The sequence below is a fragment of the Scylla paramamosain genome, unplaced genomic scaffold (genome assembly GCF_035594125.1).
Source record: "Scylla paramamosain isolate STU-SP2022 unplaced genomic scaffold, ASM3559412v1 Contig41, whole genome shotgun sequence".
NCBI lineage: Eukaryota > Metazoa > Arthropoda > Malacostraca > Decapoda > Portunidae > Scylla > Scylla paramamosain.
The window spans coordinates 708,966-730,039 of NW_026973706.1; the positions used below are offsets into that span (position 1 = coordinate 708,966).

A 21,074-nucleotide genomic window follows, 5' to 3' on the forward strand; every position below is an offset into this window, starting at 1 on the left:
GAAACCACCTTTCTCAGTGCACGTACCATAAGACACCAATTAAGACTTTATACCTTCCTCGTGAGACGCAGAGCCTGAGTCCCGGGACTGATGGTACAGAGAAAGGCAAAGGGAAGGCATCAGTACATCCCACAGGATCAGTCAATCCCACCGAGCCATCGCGCTCTCCCACCCGCCTAATAAGCCTTCCTAGCCTTCACCCTCTGTCTTGCCTGCTTCCATGGTCTGCCTCCTGATGCTTCTTGAAGTACTTTTTTTTTCTTCTTCTTTCTCTCTTCCCTTAGTTATACTATGGCTACTTTTCGGAGAACATTTTCTTTCCCCTGCGAAAGTTTGCAGGGTTACGCTTCATTAGGACCACCCGCAGCAGATTTATGAAAGGGTTGCCTCTCATTAGCATATTCACTGTAATCAGCATTCTTTAATTACATCACCTTGACAGTAAAGTAGTGAACATCACATTTACAACACTGACTGGAGGAAGATGGTGAGAGGAGCATGGCAACTTTCAAAAACGCACCTTTCACCTTGCCAGATCACGCTGGTGCAAGCGCGCACGCACACACACATACATTTAACACCGAGCACACAGCATCCTACATCTTGCTGCTGGATTAGAAGGTAAGTAACAGAACAAGTCACCTGTAAGTACCATCAGTTTGTGGAGCCTACAAGGGTCAGTTGTGAGAGTAGACATGTATGTACACCAGACCACATGCAGGTGATGGGAGGTAGGACAGACAGGATGAAGGGGCAAAAGGTATGACAGTGGTAGTGATGGGCTGATAACCTTAAAGTCTTCCTGTCCAACCTGTATCATAGGCATTAGCTGTAGTTAAGAGGATGAATTTTATGGTTCAATAATTTTATTGAGCTTCTTTATCTTGCACTTCAAATATTCTGTAATTTTCTTACATCTATCTTTAGTGTAATACTCAAAAATGTAAACCAGAACACATGTTGCAAATTCACATGCCATAACTCTTGATCCTGCATACTTACTGGAACAAATTATAACACTAGTCTGGAATTTGTTCAATCATTGCATCATTTGTTCATCCATAACCTTAGCCACCCATTCTGGATGTGCAATATTGATTTTTTCAATGATGCCATTCACTTGGAAACAGAGAGACTGGATCTGCTTATCCCACTGAGGAAGGACATCACGTGCCTCAAAGTGGAGGATGCCATCAATCTGAGAAGGAGAGAACTTATCTATATCTGATCTATATCTGACACTGGTTTTTATGAACTCTCCAAAAGGAAATGGCTACAACAAATGTCACCTTTCATTCCTATCCTGGCATTTTTTCCTTGCATGCTTTAATCTTATTTTCCCCTCACTCATTTTTCCACCAACGGCTGATGATCCTAAGAGTGTGAATGAGTGCATGAGTGTGTGGTGCTTTGTCTGGGTCACCCCATGTGAGATTACCTGCCTGGTATAAAGACAGACAGAGAACTAAAAATAAGGATTCCTAAGGAAAAAGATTTCTGTCTTCAACATTAATTCAATCTTGTATTCTGTGTTCTTAAAGATAAAACAACTTTCCTTACCTGATCAATGTACCCATTCATGCGTCCCTCAGTAATCATCTGGCTGGCTATTTTCTCAGCTTTTGCTGGAGATATTTGAAGGAGAGCCCCAAGTTCAGAGAATGTTATGTTGTTATAAAGCTTGCTAGCTGCCAGCAGGTTGTGTTCTGTAACAGCTCTGTCCAGAATGGTAGACCCTAGAATTGTGGAAAAATTACATGAGTATATTCCTGCATTGTCTCAGGCTTTCCAAACACACATGTCTACCAGTGATATCACTGCTATGTGACCTTGATTCCATCACTCTGTAGGCTACTAATATGCAAGTTTTTTTTCTGACACACTTCATGAAATGCCACAATCACATATATAATGACAACTGTTATTAGCTGGACAAGCCTGACACAAGCAAGCATGTATGTTCCCTTTCAAAATGATGATGAAAGAGATCATGATAAACTAATTTTCATCTTGGCAGCACAACTCCTACCAACCATCTGATGTGGTGGCCTGCTGATGTGGCTGCAGCATGTTCTGAAATTCTGTGAGTTCATTGTGGCGGATGATCCTGTCAAGGTGCATCTTCTCCAGGATATGATAACAGGGCAGCTTTTGGCAACGCTCATCCTTGAACAGCATCCCCAGCATCCTGGATCGCTGCTGGCCTGCAACAAGACACACTGCTCTATCTTTCTCTCAAACTGACCTGGGCTTTCAGATTTCATTCTTCTTTCCTGAACCAGGATGAACAAATCCTTGAATGTTCAAACTACTGAACCATGCTAGTGGGCCATTAAATTTATTGAAAAGATCATCCTAAAGGCATGAGAATATGTCACAAGTCTTATACATACCTGCTGAAGCTAAGACAGTACAGATGAGAGCCTTCTTCAAAGCTTCCATCCTCTCATCCTCATGAATGATGGGTCGGTAAGACAACTCATTGTACCTCTGGGCTGCCTCTATGAACTTCCGTCGGTAATCTAAAACTCTTGCATAACAAACTTTGTAGTAGATGAGCAGCTGTTCATTCTTGGACTCTGCCTGGAATGATGCAATCACTGAGTATCAATGACCTTACATAATTCCAAGTTTAGGAAATGAACATTGAATAAAAATGACTTATACTTAATAAAGAGAAAAGGGCTAAGGCATGATGGAATGCTGAAGTTGAAATGAAGGATGCATGAGAGTATGGTTGTAAAGATATGACTGGAGATATTTGCCTAGGCCACACCCATAATGGAAGTCTTTGTCAGAAGGAAATGCAAGGACTAACACAAGAGCAGTGATTTCAGTGCCATGTCATATCACCATGGAGCAGGAAACATTAGTGCTCTTCTACAACTCTAATGGTGATACAGTGTCCTGGTTGTCTAGCTCTCATGATTCCTTTGAAAATCTGTTGTGCTTGCCCAGCACAGCAGAAGCTGGAGTGCTGGCCTGACTCACCTGCAGGATGCTGGCTCTGTTAATATATGCCTCTCCCTGCACTGGGTCATCATCCTCCAGATAGAGGCGGGCAATCTTGAGGTAGGTTTCCAGCTTATAGTCAACACTGTACTGCCTGAAGAATACATAAACATGATTCAAATAACAACAACAACTCTTCTTGTCTTCTTGAGAAAATATACAAATAACTACAGCTAATACAAATTGTGGATTAAATGTTTGCCTACTGCATGCATGCAGCTTCTAGATTATGATATGCAACCAAACTAGAATGGAAATCTTTAAGATAAACATTCCTGAATATCACAGTATTTGCAGTTCATATCAGTTAAGCAGAAATTCTATTTGTGCTTACTTCTGTCCTGTTTCGAGAGGAATTCCAGTAAGAACAGCTGCTGCTTCTCTCCAGGAACTCTCCCTCTCATATATGTCAGCAAGGTGTTGCCTGATGCTGGCCACTTGTTCCTTAAAGCTGATGACTTGAGGCTGAACCTGAAGGTATTCAAATGAGTGAGGCTTCTTTCAGATGTGTGGAGAAAACACACATACAGAAATTCATTAATAGTGAATCAATGTACATTACAAATACTTTGTTATTATGTTGTTTCTTTTCTTTCCAGCTTCTTCCTTAAATGCTACATCACATGTTTGAAATAATCCAAGCTGAATAAAAGAAAACTACTGCTACCAATGAGCAGCTGGTAGGTGAGAAATGTTCATGCATGACTTACTTTATCAAGAGTGAAGTGGGCTACTGTCTTTGCCACACCATCAGCCATGGATGTGAGTTGCGTAGAGACGTCTGAGAGCAGCTGGCGAGATATTACCAGACTGACATTCTCCTTCACAACTGAACAGAAATAACATAACACATCAATGATGATAAATGGTGTTGATGAATGAGATATATGTAAAATGTTTACAATAAGGAAAAAATACTAAGACAGAATGAACGTCATAAAATGACATTTAGCTCCGTGAGAGAGAGAGAGAGAGAGAGAGAGAGAGAGAGAGAGAGAGAGAGAGAGAGAGAGAGAGAGAGAGAGAGAGAGAGAGAGAGAGAGAGAGAGAGAGAGAGAGAGAGATTACTACACACATAAGTTTTCTGCTGCTATGTATCTAACACCTGCCTACTGCATAACTAAATGTATGTGTTCTCAGCTGAAGACCAACACCTCAGGATCAAGACAATGTATAGCTTATTCTCTTTGATAAAGGAGGCAGTATTAGGTTTAATCACTCAAAGTTAAAGTAACTTCATTGTTCATTAAATAAGGTTTATTTTCACCAATTAAATTCTGTACATAATTTCCTAAAGCCTTACTTGCTTCAATAAAAGCTTGGTGAGCCTGTAGTGTTGACTGTGCTGAGTTATTTAGCTGTTATTTTACCCTCATCCCTCAGAATTTGTCACTTGTTACCCCCTTACTGGGCCAAGAGAGTGAAATACACCGTGTTTACAGGGTAGCTGACCAGGTGACTCTTCTCATTAAAGATCTTACCGTAATTTGAAATATAGATATACATATAGATGTTGTTGTGGCTACGTAGGCCAGGTAGGCCTGGCTGCTCTCGCTACTCTCAGCCTGCCGGTGCCCTCACTATTATGTCTCATTGATAGATTGAAGTTGAGGTAGAAGCATCAGTAGAATATTGAGCAAAATAAGAGAAGGATGGACCAGGAAGCTAAGATGGAGGCTACCACATCAGCTGATGTAAACAACAGAGCCCAAAGTAAGACTGATATTTACCCATGTACAAAATGCCAAAAACATTGCAATATGGGTATTAAGTGCAATAACTGCAGCATGTGGACTCACTACCTATGCACAGAGCTGCCAACCTATTATGTAGTGGTGCTGACTAAATCCAATAGGAGATACACATGTCTATCCTGTGTAAAACTTAACTATTCAGATTATGACACTCAGGCAGAAGAAATAGAAGACAGCAAGAAAAATGAAAACACTCCTTTAGGCTCCCAAGATTTACCTAGTTCAGAAACAACACAAAGCACTGGAAAAGGGGAGAGTACAGAATCTAAGGATCAGAAAGGTGATGAAGCTAGGCCAAGCACCATAACTACTGAATCCACTACTATTACTCCTCCTCCTCCTGCCGACGCCACCCAGGTAGACAACCCCATAAGGCATCTCAAGACCTGCAGATACTATAGGAAGAATATTTGCAAATTTGGAGTTAGGGGAGAAGGCTGTAGCCACAACCATCCAAAAGCATGCACCAAGCTTTTAAGGCATGGCCTGGATAAGAAATTAGGATGCACGCTTGGCAGGAGGTGTCAGGACTACCACCCAATCATCTGCCGAAATGCCATCCGGACCCAAACTTGCTTCGAAGAAAAATGTCGGTACCCGCACCCAAAAGGAACAACACGAAAGAGAGAGGACGACATCATAACTCATCCTCAGCAGAACAACACCCCAAAGGAGCAAGTAAAGGTGAACCCTACAATGGAAAAGCAGCAGGATAGACAGAATGCCACAGCAAACCAGTCCCAAACCATGGAGACAGAACAGAATCTTTTTTTTAGACAAAGTCTTCCAGAAAATAACAGAAATGGAGAAACAACAACAGAAAACCATAGGCTACCTAATGGACAGACTGGAAAGACTGGAGATGAGGGACAGGGGGTGCAACCGAATGTACCACTAATCTCTTTCTCTTATGCAAACATCAGAGGTCTCTGTCCAAAGTCAAACCAGTTCAAACTCCCAATGCTAAAGGAACTAGCCCATCAAGAAAATTCAGTGTTTCTAGCACTAACAGAGACCCACTTGACCAGAGATCACCTGGATGCAGAAATCGCCTTTGACGGCTACACCATCTTCAGAGCTGACAGAATAAACAGAAGCCACGGAGGAGTCATAAATTATATCAGGAATGACATGGCGGCAAGTGCCGAGAATATGGGCACATTTTCCAACGGAACAACAGAGCTACTGACAATCTACCTGAAAAAGCTAGATCAGCTGGTAATTACAGCATATAGACCTCCAAACACATCATCAGAACAGTTCGAAGAGGTAATTTTAAGGATGAAAGAAATACTAGACTCCCTCCCAAGACAGACCACGGAAGTATTGATTCTTGAGGATTTTAACTTCCCATACATAAACTGGGAGGATATGAGGATTACCGGGGGCAGCCTTGAAGACAAACAACAAGCTATAGCCCTTACAAACCTGATGGTGAAGCACTTCCTTTCCCAAATAATAAAGGAACCTACCAGGGGGAATAACATTTTGGACCTAATCCTCACAAATAGCCACAACCTAATCCACTCATACGAAATCTGCGAAACTATCCTGTCCGACCACAACTACATTCATGTAAAAACAACCAGCACGGACAAGCCTAAGGACTATTACTACGAAAGGAGAGCAGCAGCTGAAGACCACATAGGCAACCTGAACTTCTACAACCCCAATATCAACTGGGAACAAGTCAGAGCAGAAATGAGAGCCACAAATTGGGAGCATCGACTACATATGACCAATATAGATGACCTCCTTAAGGAAATAGTAGCAAGGTGTCGCGAAATCTGCCTCAGACACATACCACAGAAAGCAAGAAAAAAAGACAAAAACATAATTCCCCGAGACCGTAAAATCCTCATGAGAAGGAGACACTCACTCTGTAACAAGCTTAGGAGAACAAGCTTCACACCTGCCAAAGAAAAAATCAAATCTCTAATTGAAGAGGTAGAAACCAAGCTTAAACTATCTCATGAGGAACAACAACAGAGAGAAGAAAAAGAAGCAGTATCCCGTATTAAGGAGAACCCAAGGTACTTTTTCTCCTATGCAAGAAAGAAACTGAAGGCCAAATCGGTGGTTGGACCACTCTATGGAGTGGATGGAGAACCGACTGCGGACCCCAAACAAATGGCAAATATACTGAGGAGCCAATATGAGAGTGTCTTCAGCAACCCAAATGAGGAAAAGAGGATAACCAACCCAGGACCTTTTTTCACTGACTCTTCCAACACCCCCCAAACACTTTCCTCAATCAGCATCAGTGAGAAGGACATAACAGAGGCAATAAAAGCCATAGCCCCTGATGCAGCAGCTGGACACGACGGCTTTCATGCCCAACTGCTAAGAAACTGCAGCCAGGAACTAGCCAAACCACTCCAAATGCTGTGGTCACTCTCACTGCAATCTGGAACAGTGCCTGCAGCCCTCAAGTCTGCCATCATCACACCCATACACAAGGGAGGCAGCAGAGGCCTAGCCAGTAAATACAGACCAGTTGCCCTGACATCCCACCTCATCAAGATCTGTGAGAGAATAGTACGGAAGAGGATGGTGGAATTCCTAGACAAAAAGAAAGCCTTTAACAATGGACAACATGGTTTCAGACAGGGCCGCTCATGCCTGTTCCAGCTACTACAACATTATGAGAGGATCCTAGAAAGTACACAAGATGGCCACAATGCTGACGTGATATATTTGGATTTTGTGAAAGCTTTCGATAAAGTGGACCACGGGATACTCCTGTACAAACTCCGAAAACATGGAATAGTGGGCCCACTTGGAAGATGGTTACACGGCTTTCTGACTGGGAGGACCCAACAAGTATCAGTCCAAGGTGAACTCTCTGAACTGAGCATTGTACGGAGTGGAGTGCCCCAAGGCTCAGTGCTGGGACCACTCCTATTTTTAATCCATGTAGGAGACATTGACGACAACCTGGAACACGCTGAAGCATCCTCCTTTGCAGATGATACCAGGATAAAACATCAAATAACATGCCCAGAAGATGCAGCCAATATTCAGGGATATTTGCACAAAATACTGGACTGGGCATCAACCAACATGCTCCTTAATGGCGACAAATTTGAACTGATACGCTACGGGAGAAACGAAGTCCTTAAAAACTCAACATGCTATGAATATAACAAAATCAGCCAATAGAAGACAAAGAGCATGTCAAGGATCTGGGAGTCCATATGAGCAGCGACGCAACTTTTTCCCACCATATCAACAAAATAGCCGAAGCAGGAAAGAGCATGAGTGGGTGGGTGCTGAGAACCTTTGCCTCCAGGGATGGGCAGTGCCTGAAGACTCTATGGAAATCTCTGGTACTCCCAAGGCTGGAGTATTGCTGTCAACTCTGGTCCCCACACAAGATCCAAGAAATTACTACCCTAGAAGCCATCCAAAGAGCCTTCACTGCAAGAATCCAGGAGGTACAGCACTTGGACTACTGGGAAAGGCTCAGTGAGCTGAAATTGTACTCGCTACAGCGAAGAAGGGAGCGATACTGTATACTGTACGTGTGGAAAATATTAGAGGACAGAGTACCAAACGTGGGGATCATAGTAAACCAACATCCGAGGAAAGGGAGACTCTGCTTCATCAAGGGTGTCCAAGGCTCCATACAACGAGTGAGGACACTGACCCACAACTCCTTCACCCACAATGGACCTCGTCTGTTTAACTGCCTCCCCCAAGAACTCAGAGATCTGAGTGGAACTAGCCCTGAAACCTTTAAAAGAAACCTAGATAAGTGGTTAGAAGGGCTACCAGACCATCCACCAATACCAGGATACCCCAGCTGCCACCACAACACCTTGCCTGAAGTACTCCAGGAACAGGAAAGGGAAGAGACAGTGGGATCGACGGGGACAGGCGGAAGCCGACTTCAGCCCTGCTGTTAATGGGCAGAATTTTCAAAAGTATCGAAAGTAAGTATAAGTAAGTCCTTCTGCAACATCACTCTCATTGCCTGCTTTCAGAATGGACTCCAGAACAACCCTGTTTCTGGAAAACAACAAATCAATTAACTCCCAAGCAGGAGGGGTCTAGGGGCTAGGATATGTTTGAGAAAATTGAAATATTAAGGTAAATTTCCTTAGATTTTTAACACCCTTATTTCACTTATTTTTCATCCCCCCCAAAAAAACCCAATTCTCCACAGGTCCCCAAGCTTGTTTGAGGGGTTAGGGGAGGTTAGCGGTGGAATGGAGGGGACGGACTTCTTATCAAGAAATACCGATTTGGTTAGCTGCTGAAGCATTTTATATAAAACATTACCTAACCTAACCGCAGGGGGATGGGGAGCTTATGCTTGACAAAATTGGTCCACTAGATACTCGAGTTAGTCTCCGAAGATTTAGCATTCAAGCTTGAGCACTTAAGGGGGGGGGGGGTATGGAACTGAGCTTTACCCACCCTGGAAAACGGTCATGGGGCGTAAGTAAGTAATCTTACTGTGCTGAGGCCACCGTTGAGCTGCCCCTGGCCAGGCAAGCCTCTGTGTGTTCCCGCCTCCCTGAACCACACCACCACTCTACACCACATACCACTCACTTGTCATGGTCCTTGTGGGAACCGCCGGACGAAACAAGCGCCTGCAGCTGTTGACGAATCTGCACAGCGAAAGCCATTGCCGTTTTTCACTGAAAACAGAAATGCGACACACACCAACAGCGACGGACAAGACTGAGACGAGGCAGCGAGGCGCGAGCGTCAGCTGGACCTGTGACGTCACAACAAAACAACACTACCATCATCACTATCATCATCAGCAGCAGCAACAGCAACCATTCATATCTCTGCCTACTACCCTTAAGGGGCCCATACACATTCAAAAAAAGCGTCAAAATTTTGCATCAAAATTTTGATGCAAAATTTGAGTGTGTGTAGGACGTTTTGATGTCAAAAAAAGATTTGAAGCAAAATTTTGATTGATCAAATCCGTTTGATATTTTTTGACGAGTCGTCAAATTTTTGATGCGTGTGGGGACTCCTGTCAAAATTTTGATCAAACTGTTTAGTTCGCAGGTGACTGACGAGGAGACAGAATCGTCATGTCTGCGAAGGAGGAGGCCGAAAAGAAATTTTTGATTTCTTTTCGATTTGATATATATATTCTTCTTTGATTTGATATATATATATATATATATATATATATATATATATATATATATATATATATATATTTTTTTTTTTCCACTATATTAAATAACACCCGAGTCATGTCGCTATTTTTACAGTACAGTTTACGTAAAGGTATTTTATTTGTGTGAAAATGTATAAAGTATTACCATCCGCAGTGACCAGCAAGTTTATCCAAGTGTATCTATAGTTGTTTGTGCCTGGCCAACCAACTGCATACTGTCAGTGATTGGGATGGATTGTAGTTACTCCATGAAATCTGCTTATGAGTGAATCAAGTGCCAAATATAATAAAAAAAATAAAATAAGAAAAGAGATAGTTTGGCTTAACTTCACATTAATCAGCTCACTTACTTTATCCTTTCACTCCTGAGTACATTAAGTGGAACTAAGGACACAAATGAGAAATTACTTTTCAGTCTTAAGCTTTAAATCAGGTTAATAACTGATAACAAAATGTGAGATAAGAAAACCCGTTTAGGACAATGTCCATGTGTATTACTATATGGACACTCCAGAAGAGTGGGATGGCAAGTAGGGAACAAATAGGAGATATGATGTGGCATAAACTATAATGTATGGGAATGGATGCGCCTCCTGTTCACACTAGTTATAAACGTCCCACTTTGAGGTCCTGAGAAGGAAGCAAGACACTTATGATGATAATAATGATGAACACAGCTTCTCATTCTGCACAGCATCCAGTAAAAAGCACTATAATTTCTAGGCACGGTTATTGAATTATAAGTTTAGCTGTCAAACTCAAAATTTATTAGCAAAGGAAAGAACAATGTGGAAACTCATGAATGAAGACTTTTAAGCATGAAGAGAATCTTGTTAAGTTATAAAAAATATTTGTCAGGCATTAATACTTATATAATAATGTAAAATATTATATATTTGTATATATTACTTGAAATAACATAATGCACAATAAAACAAAATAAAGTTATGAATATTGGGGTTCCCTGAATACATTACTGATACAAAACAGGACTGCATGTAAACCATCAATTTACTTTCCTTATCATTCCTAGAAGTGCTGTTTTATAAAATGAGAGAGAGAGAGAGAGAGAGAGAGAGAGAGAGAGAGAGAGAGAGAGAGAGAGAGAGAGAGAGAGAGAGAGAGAGAGAGAGAGAGAGAGAGAGAGAGAGAGAGAGAGAGAGAGAGAGAGAGAGAGAGATTGATATAAATTAGTGATGAACACTGACACATGGCTGTGCTCATCTGACTGGCAACATATTTGCAGGCAATTATTATTATTTTTTTTTTTTTTCCAGCAAAACAAGGAAATGATCAACTGTCTAGCAAAATGCAGTTTAGGCTCTTTATCCAACACCTGACACTGATGAGAACAAAAACTAGAAACTTTTGTGCCTCATTTTGGGAGCATTTCTTGTGAGGGAAAATGACCTGCCATATCAACATACTACTGAAATACACAAAATAATATCAATGCATTGAGTTCAGTGCTACGTGTCACCCAGCCCTGAAAGACAACAAACCACTTCATTAGTTTACAAAAAACATTGCAATACTTTATTATTTAATTTTTGTGTGTATCTCCACTATTACTTATGTATTTCTCAATGTATCTGGCCATGTATTTATCTAGCTTAACTAAAACTGAAAAGATATGCATGAAAGCACTACTCACACACAACCATAGTGTCTTCATATCTTCACAGTTTAATGTTAATGGCATGAGGTGTAATGTGGTGCTCAACAGAAATGTACAGCAGTGCACGGAAAAGGTGAGTCAGGGACGAAGCACTCTGTTCACTGACCTCTAGATCGTGACGTGTAGCTGCCAATGATCTGCATTAGGCATCGTGAGAACTCCGAGATGACAGTTTGTTCCAACTGAGCAGCTGACACCAAGGCTCCCTCTGCCTTGTCTGCCTGTGCTAGCAAACACTGGCATGTTGCCTCCACCACCTCCTTGTTCATTCGATAGTAACCAGATCTGCAAAAAAAAAAATAAATAAATAAAAAATAAAAAATAAAACAAATAAATAAATAAATAAATAAGTAAATTAATAAATTAAATAAATAACACAAATTATCATTTTCATCATTTTTTCTCTGTTACTTTCACACATCCTCTAGAATCTTTCTTTTCTGCTTGAATTTTCTTCCCCAAATGACATTGTGTTCATAAAAACTTGTGACAAATTCTTCTTGAGGACTGTGTATCTCACTGTTTGTTATGTGCTATAAGTCATCTTATAGTTATCTTACCACAAACTGGAATTTTTAAGAGATGTATGGTATTTATGGAAAGATTAAAGCAATAGCTCTATTACCAAAGCAACTTCATGGCTTCTTTGATATCCTGCAAAAACTACTATGGCTCCTCAGATGCTCTTTTCCTGCTACAAGTGGGCCAACATTTCTTAGGTTTAAAATTTGTCTTGAAGTACTCAAGTAATGCTTACTTTGAAGTGGTAGGAAGAATCATTTTATTGGGTGAGTGATGTGAGAATGAAGGTAATTTTGATTTAACGGCCTTCTGCTGATTGACCCGTGCTTCAGCACATTTGGCCAGCTGCATCAGTCCCTTCCTCTCCAGTGCTGGTGTCATGTCCACATTCTTGCAGCCCACACACTTGCACATGTTGGAGCATGGGATCTTGGCCTGCAAATAATCACATATTAGTTAAATGATAAAATGGTGCAAGTAATTACTATATATTTTGTTTGTGGCAGGTAAAAGATGCCTTTTGTATCTACAAAATATTGACAGCAACAAAACAAATACCACCTATGCATTTACTAAAAATAATCCATAAAAATACACTTACCTCATAACATTCACAGTAGTTCTTCAGGCACCCAGACCGCTTACAGTTGCAGCCTTTGTTGTGTCTCCTTTCATTATCGCTTCCACCTTTGCCAATCTTTGGCCGGAAAGCTTGGGGATTTCTATCCAAACATGCCTTGATTGCTTTCTGTCTATCCTCCTCATGATTTAAATTGTTGAAACAGTTTGCACAATTACAGTTGTTGCAAAATTCTCCATTTGCAAAGCAATCACAGTATCTAAGGAAGAAAGAAAAGGTTACTTCAGTACATGCAAAATAGCCTCCATTTCGCCACATGCTGACGAACCACCAATGTGGGAAAACAGTTTACTCATACATTCTCAAAATGGGTACCGGTGTATTGATAGGAAAGGACTCAATGAGCTTTTTTGTAGTTCTGATGTCAAGAAGGAAGGCATGAAGAGGATATGGTGGAGGGGAGCTTTTTTAAAGTAAGCAAGAATACTCACAATTTAAGACACTGGCTCTTTTTACAGTTGCAAGGTTTTCTTGGTCTGATCCCATTTGCATCAATGATTGTGCGAGAAGGCTGTGGCTTTGTGGTGTGTGGGATGATGGTTCCTGGAGGAATCTGGTTTGATGCTTGAATTGTGCTGTTGCTTGTAGTGTTTGACTGAAGCTATAACATAGCAGAATTTAATTTAAACTTTATCCTATGTTAGGTAACAATTTTGAAATATTTTGTTGTTGTTTTCTTCATGATGAAGAGTGCACCAGAAATTACAGAGACGCAATAAAACATCTCCCAAATACGAGGTCCACCAGAAGCAGGATGTACCAGTATGTCACCTGCCACCTAAGTGTTAATATGATAGCTTGGTGTAAGTGACAACTGCAGTGTGAGCACCAAGGTACCTGTGACATGTAGTGAGCTGGGATCATAACCACTGAACCTGGCTGGGTGTTGGAAAGGACTCCTGGGGGCAGGGCAGAGGCTGGGAGGGTCAGGTTGGTCTGAGGCATCCCACCTGACACATTGGACGAGCCTGAGCCGGACACTGGGATGATCACCCGCTGCTTGTTCCCCTGCATAGGAGTGGTGAGGGGATTAAGACTGAAGTTACTTGAAGCAATTTAATTCAACATGAGAAAAAATTACATGTACACCAACTCATCATTTATTTGGTCCTACTATTTCAAAGGGGGAATTAGTTTCAACTAGAGGTGCATGCCAAGTATACAGTACTGTAACCATCCTACCCATGGCTAGTTACCTGCCATGTGTACTGCTACATACCATACCAACACTGCCATCACAGCATGGTAATCATAACAGTAAGAGCAAAGTCAAACTTACAGTCTGATTGGGAGCAATGGGCATAGCCTTAATTTTGACCTTACCCTCCTATTAGCACCTTCAACTTCACTCATATGCACTTTCTTTACAAACTCTTTGCTCTTCATCTCAATATAGCCATACCATGTCTGTGTGTTCCTCTTCACCCATTTCACCACTCCACAACTTATACAGCATCCACACTTGCTCATGCCACATCTCATACACATTCTCATTGACCTCAGCCACCCATCTTGTCACTGCACATGCCCCATTCAGACAGCTTGTTACCACATTACACACTCTTGATTCTTGTGCCATTCCTACATTAACTAATTATTCAACCAACAAAAATCAAATTAAAATGTTAACAATAACAATAAAAAAAAAAAAACCTTATTGGAGAGAACTTGCACATTTTGCTGCTGTGCTGTCAGTTGCTGCACTTGATTGGCTGGAATCTTGATGACCTGCTGTCCCCCAGAAGTGACAATCTGGCCACTCCGGACGGTGCTCACTGTCCCCTAAGGAAGACACCAGACACTTGCTTCCCCTTCAACAGCACATCACTCTCCCAACTCTCCCTTTCCCACTATCAACTCAAAACTTACATTTCTCTCTCTTACAAATAATTTAATTTACATCCCTGTCCCAGTTTGACATGCACATCTCTTTCACAGCTTCAACTTTCCCTCATGGTGCTGCAAACATTGCCATAATGAAACAAGCACAGCCACACAACACTACTCACCTGTCCAGGTTGAGGAATATTGCTCTTTATGACAATCTTCTGAGGACTTGAAAGAATGTTCCTCACAGCTCCACCACTGCTCACTTGAGTTAAAATCTGCAAAGACAGTGTCCAGATACAACTCTAAGCACCTCAGTTAAACTGTTGGCATGAGAATACACAGGATATCAGATAGTCCTTCTGTGTCAACAAAGTATTAAGTGAGGGCAACATTTTGTGAAATACAGAAATTGCTGGATGACAACATTTATGATGAATTCCTGGCTGAAAAAAGTACACACAGCATACATTCTAATAATGAACAGTGAGTGGAAGTCACTCACACATTCATTTTTACATATATGTAGATACAGATTATAATCTCTTAGATGACTTAAGGGAGTCATAATTTTAGTGTATCTGTTGTAACCCAAGAATCACCAAGAAGAAATCAAACACATGAGCTATCACCACCCTGACAGATGAGAGATGAGATGTGACCATCGAGATCAACATGCGGCAAGTCATCACAAGACTAACAGACCCAGAGAACAGCAGTAGATTACAAGAAGAGGTACCAAGGTGGCTGTCACAAAATTAGTACACAAGGGAAACAGAGGTCACCAGCAGCAAATGACATGGACAAGATGGACAGCTGGCACAACATATGAAACGCTGCCTCCTTGTTCCTTATTAGATGTGATTTACCAAAGTTACTAAAAATTAAAAAAAATGGAAAAATAAACCATGATTGAAGTCTGAGAAGATAAATCTAGTTACTTGAAAAATTAGGGAAAAAACAAGATCGTGCAATATGGAAGCATGACATACCTAAATATTAATCTCAACTCCTCAAATACGAAGAAGCAATATAAATAATGATGAATGTTGGATGCATCCACTGACGACTCTCTACTTGATGCTTACATAACTTGTTTCTAGGATGGTTAGAAAATTCAACAAATGATTACACTATTAACTGCACTTTAGGATGGCTGGCACTTAGCCACCAGTCACAGGCAGCCATTCATACCATTCATAGCCAAGCAACACACAATCCTGCACCATAACAATGTTTAGAGGGATAAATGGTAATGTTGCTGAACTGATAATTAACAATGACAACTTATGTAGGGAATTACAGATAGAAGTTTGCTTAAATCTTGTATTCCTATGTATAAGAGTTTGCACAATAGCTTCTGCCCATCCTGCATGTAAAGCCTTGTTTGTAATATGTTGGCTAATAATGCACAATATTCCATCCCTTCATGAAAATGCATACAGCTTTTCTCTGTGACATCTCACCTAAAGATTCATAATTCTTATCATATATATATTTTTAAAATGGAACCTCCAATAAGAAAAATATATTCACATACAGAAAATAGCATAAATATAGAAATAAGACTTAAAGAAGCACAAACAAGACAAAGGCTGGAGCTTGCTGATGAAACACACAATAATGGCAGCCCCTTATAGACAAGCAGGGAGGAAAGCAGCCACTGCCGGACAACCCACCTGCTGTGTGGAAGGAGGGGCTGGGGCAATTTTGGTGGGTGACTTGGAGGACACAGGGACCAACTTATTGGGACTCTTCACAGGGGACACTCCACCCATACTCACCCGCTGCACAACAATCTGCTGAACGGAGGCTACATTAACAACCGGTATCTTCCTCCTTGCACGGAGCTTCTTTCTTCGAATCTAATCTACAGAGATGCCTGTTTCTGGCAATTCCCTTACAGGATGTGGATGGCCATGGCAAAAGTCTCCATCTGCACCTGTCCATGCACCTCATCCCTGCACTCTACTGTCCTACCACTCTCTTGTCCTTGCTCTCATATATTCTAACAATCTATCCTCACACTTTATTGGGGAATGTCTCCTTAATTGTATTCATCTTTACACTTTCTTTCCCTGTCTACTTTCAGACCTCTAAAGATTACCAACATAGCTTCTTGTAGTTGCAGAATGATATCCAGAATTCTGTTCAATTTTTCTGATGGCATTTAAGAGGGAAGCTGGAGCTACACCACAACTCCATTTACCTTTCTGGGATTTCTGATGCCTCACTTTTTCTGGAGATATCCCTTAATCACCTTATTATTATTATTCCTACCATAATTACATCTAGCTCTGATCTTCATCTTAGCTAAGTCTACTTCATCAAATGGAGGAAAATGAGTGCAGGGTGATGGTGTCATTCTGTTGGAGAGAGAGAGAGAGAGAGAGAGAGAGAGAGAGAGAGAGAGAGAGAGAGAGAGAGAGAGAGAGAGAGAGAGAGAGAGAGAGAGAGAGAGAGAGAGAGAGAGAGAGAGAGAGAGAGAGAGAATGCTGCATCAAGACAAAACTCAGGTTCACCAGTGTTCCTTCCTGACTTTGTTTGGAGATTGGCCCTGTGGCTTGGAGGATGGCAAGAAGCCCACATGCTGTGCCTGCTGCAAGGTCAGCTTGGCAGGGGAGGCTGCAGTATTACCACTCTGGCTGGTGATGAGGCGCACCTGCTGGCTCCCAATGTTGCTCATGCCCCCGCCAGCCTGACTGCCGATGATCACCTTGGTCACCGTCTGCACAGGCAAGGCAGGCATGTCAGCATGTCAGTTGGAAACGTTTCTCTCACAGCTACATCATCACAAGTCCTATATGCTCTCAAACCAAAGAGGGTTTATGGTCAATCAGTTATGATTCACATTCTTCATAAAAGGGTAAAGGAAATCATCATTAACATTTTAAAGATTAGTACAGAAAAGTCCTGACTAATAAGCTGTACTTCCAGAGTATGTGCAAGAATCAACAAACCACAAGTCCCTGCATTAACTATATATCTATATAGCTTATCTCAATCACCATGTATCCTGTTATGAAGCTTTTTCTGTCTAGAGCTAAAGGGAACACTTCAAAGACTACAGACCACTCTCCTAAAACACGGCTTCCACTCACACCGCTGCTGTTGTGTGACTGGGTCTGCGATGACTGCTTGAACTGCACCGTCCGCACTGGGTGGGCCTGCGAGGTGACCACCATCTGCTGCCTCACTCCCCCACTGAGCTGAGATGTGTTCACCACCACCGGCTTGCTGTTGTTGCTGCTGCTAGGGCCCGACACTGTGCTCACCACCTGGCCGCCCGATGTGATGATTCGGTTGGCCATAGAACCAATAGAGATGTTATTCTGCTGAAATATATAAGTAAAAATTGGTCACCTTGCTTTTACTCCTGAGTTCCGTCTCATTGAGAAATATTACTAATTTTGATAAAACATTCAGAAATTTCTCCATTATTTGTTGGGTGCTGTAATTCCCACACTACTACTACATAAAATGTACAGTCAATACCTGACAGGTCCAGCCTGGATCTACTGATATACACATCAATATATTGGTATTGAGATGGCAAAGAAAAGCTGCCACACCTAATATAAATGATGGAATAAAAGTACAGAGAAGGCATCCTTAGTCCCTACATTCATGTGTTTCTGTCACCTTTTGCAACATCTAGCCATAATGTAAAAAACAGGGAGACTACTGCAAGTAAGGGTACAATGAAAAGATAGTAGGAATAAATAAGACACTACAGTAGCACTACAGAAGCAGCTGTAGCCTCACCTGGTTCTGCTGCAGAACTACAAACTGGCCCAAGCTGCTCTTTATGAGCTGTGGCGTCTCTGAAACTATCTGGGAGGAAGAGGAGTCACCCGAAGACACAGAAGCCAGCAGAGCCGAGGTGGTGGCAGCCTCACCGCCTGTGGACATCTCCTCTCCTGCCATGCCAATCAGCTCACCACCCTGTTGCAGCATGTCCATTTCACCTGTGCGGGAGAACCAAAAGTATGTAACACACAGCAGACAATAGTGAGTGATACATTCCCTGATATTGCCTCCTGTGGATAGAGATCAAGGCCAACACACAATTACGTATAAGTGCTTGAAAGGACTATAAATTTATTTTTTTTGTCCTTGTATGGCCATGACAAATCTGCAGCTGATACTCACCAATGACCTGGTCATGGTCAGTGAGGGTGTCCACTTCCATTGGCTGGTGGTGAGCATGGGAGTCCAGCTGCTGAGACTCTTCCAGCACTCCGCTCTCTACACCCTCCACCTCCACAATGTTGCCCACTGTCACCCCATCAGAGATGAGCACTCCAGGAGTGTCCACCACCTGGGATCAACAAGTAGAGTAATAGTTAGGGATCACTAACAACACTAAGGGATCACTGTCTAAGAATAGTGTATAATGCATAGCAATTATAATACTTCTTGGCGTGCAGGATTTCAGCATGGTAAATACAATAACCTTGATCACTTGCCAGTTTTTAGAAATGTTAGAAATGTCAACTTCTGAGAAGTCTAGTAAAAAAAATTTGAGAATGATCTAGTACAGGATTTCAATACCCAACTTTGGTTGTATTCAATCTATCTCTCCAGTTCTTAGGCTTTTGTTGTATCTAATTCCTTATGATCTCAATCATGTCCTCTATTGGCAACTTATCTTTCACAAAATATTCAACACACTTTGCCACCACAATCATTGAAAAGAACCTGTTTTCCTCTCACCTACATCACTGCCCCAGCATCCTCTGACTACTGCTAGTAATACACCAAAAATAAGTGAAATCTGAAAGCTTGCCTCTGTAAGCAGTAATACTCACATGACCCTCAGTTGCCTCCTGCAGAGCCTTCAAGTCTGCCGGCTGGATGTTGCCCACAAGACTCTCTAGGTCTTGGGACGTCAGCTGGCTCGTCAGCTCCCCAAGTGCCGAGGCATCAATGAACACTGTGCTGCCCCCCCTCACTGCCATCTTTGTCTGTGGATGAGCAGGATCATAATCTTTGGCGATGTCGCACACAAACACACCAACTACCAAACAAAGGGATAAATTGGATAAATATAGATACAAATGTAGCTCAGGCTCTGTACAGATAGGTACTAACACTTGTTCACCTTCCCAACTCATCATGTGACTAACACCTCTAAACTCCAATCAAGTCAAAGGGTGCATTATTGCCAATATGGCTGAATAAATTACAAGATCTCATACATCTTTAAGATGCATGTTATTGTTCGGGAGGTGCTGTGGTGAATAGGACAGACAGTGAGAGCAATGAAAGTGCACTTGGAATGTGTGGCATGTCAGTAAAATGTGACAAAAATGCCAACAAAATTAGAAGAAAAAGGCCCACTGAGGTGCCAGTCCCTAAACAGTCAGAAATGATCATGAAAACTGGAGGATAAGTGTCTCAAAACCTCCCTCAAGTCATAAGGAGGAAAGACAGAAGTAGAAAGGGAGTTCCAGAATTTACCAGAAAAGGAAATGAATGATTGAGAATACTGGTTAACACTTGCAATTGAGAGGTGGATAGAATAGGGATGAGAGAAAGTAGAAAGTTTTATGAAGTGAGGCTGCAGGAGGAGGGGAGGCATGCAGTTAGCAAGATCAGAAGAGCAGTTAGCATGAAAATAGTGGTACAAGACAGCAAGAGACACAATATTGTGGCAAAAAGAGAGAGAGATTGCAAAGTCTGTTACAGTGTTATGAGTGGAACTCCCCATACATGTAAGGCATACTCCTTACATGGATGGATAAGGTCCCTGTACAGAATCAGCAATTGGAGGAGATAAGAAAAAAAACTGGCTTAACTTTATAGAAGCTGTTTTAGCTAGAAATAAGACAAAGTTTCCAGTTTATATTATAAGTAAAGGATAGACTGAAGATGTTCAGTGTAGAAGAAGGGGACAGTTGAGAGTCAATGAAGAAGAGAAGATAGCTATCTAGAAGGTAGCATCATGTCGATGTTGAGGAGGAGGAGGAGGAGGAGGAGGAGGAGGAGGAGGAGGAGGAGGAGGAGGACGACAAAGATGAGGAAGAGGAAGAGGAAGAGGAAGAGGAAGAGGAAGAGGAGGAGGAGGAGGAGGAGGAGGAGGAGGATGAAAAGCATCCCAATGGGCACGGCACATGAATTCGATGTGGATTATTCATGGATTTCTGGTGAAATCTTGAGTACGCAAGTATTCACTAAATTTCCACGTCTTTTCCACATGGATAACTGGTTACCAGATTCACGTGAATAACTGGAAAAAGAAATCACGTGATTTCTTTAGTAATTTTATACACGCATAAATCTGGTACTTGAATTCACGTGATAATACATTACTAAAAATGGCATTCTGGGCGTTAATTATATGCTTTTGTTAACATTAAATTTAAAATAAAATAGTAAAAATAAGGTCAGTCCAGAACATTATACATCCACCTTGATTAATTTTAGTTGTTATATTTCATCTGTAGCCTACTAATGATAATCCATATATTCGCAACCTTCATACAT

At 41.6% G+C, this 21,074-nt stretch overlaps 1 protein-coding gene across 16 annotated transcripts in view; it reads right to left on the minus strand.

Annotated features, from left to right (window-relative positions):
• Positions 1-21,074, minus strand: part of LOC135098039 (protein lin-54 homolog) — a 77,258-nt gene that overhangs the window by 44,429 nt on the left and 11,755 nt on the right. For 9 of the 16 annotated variants that reach the window (XR_010266492.1, XR_010266488.1, XR_010266487.1 and 6 more), the window contains exons 2-21: positions 19,397-19,552; positions 18,738-18,906; positions 18,351-18,553; positions 17,687-17,920; positions 17,125-17,313; positions 16,265-16,384; positions 14,768-14,863; positions 14,412-14,540; positions 13,596-13,766; positions 13,190-13,359; positions 12,720-12,957; positions 12,354-12,553; positions 11,703-11,881; positions 3,723-3,841; positions 3,347-3,483; positions 2,992-3,106; positions 2,394-2,583; positions 2,034-2,204; positions 1,561-1,736; positions 1,003-1,198 (exon numbers count right to left, since the gene is read on the minus strand). Coding sequence is in view for 2 of the 16 variants with exons in the window: in XM_064000222.1 (XP_063856292.1) it covers positions 1,040-1,198; positions 1,561-1,736; positions 2,034-2,204; positions 2,394-2,583; positions 2,992-3,106; positions 3,347-3,483; positions 3,723-3,841; positions 11,703-11,881; positions 12,354-12,553; positions 12,720-12,957; positions 13,190-13,359; positions 13,596-13,766; positions 14,412-14,540; positions 14,768-14,863; positions 16,265-16,384; positions 17,125-17,313; positions 17,687-17,920; positions 18,351-18,553; positions 18,738-18,906; positions 19,397-19,552 (3,321 nt within the window). In the remaining 14 variants the exon portion in view is untranslated. Of the gene's footprint in view, positions 1-408; positions 1,199-1,296; positions 1,443-1,560; positions 1,737-2,033; positions 2,205-2,393; positions 2,584-2,991; positions 3,107-3,346; positions 3,484-3,722; positions 3,842-11,702; positions 11,882-12,353; positions 12,554-12,719; positions 12,958-13,189; positions 13,360-13,595; positions 13,767-14,411; positions 14,541-14,767; positions 14,864-16,264; positions 16,385-17,124; positions 17,314-17,686; positions 17,921-18,350; positions 18,554-18,737; positions 18,907-19,396; positions 19,553-21,074 lie in introns of those variants that run through there. The other 7 variants (XR_010266493.1, XR_010266489.1, XR_010266494.1 and 4 more) reach the window with 7 other exon arrangements.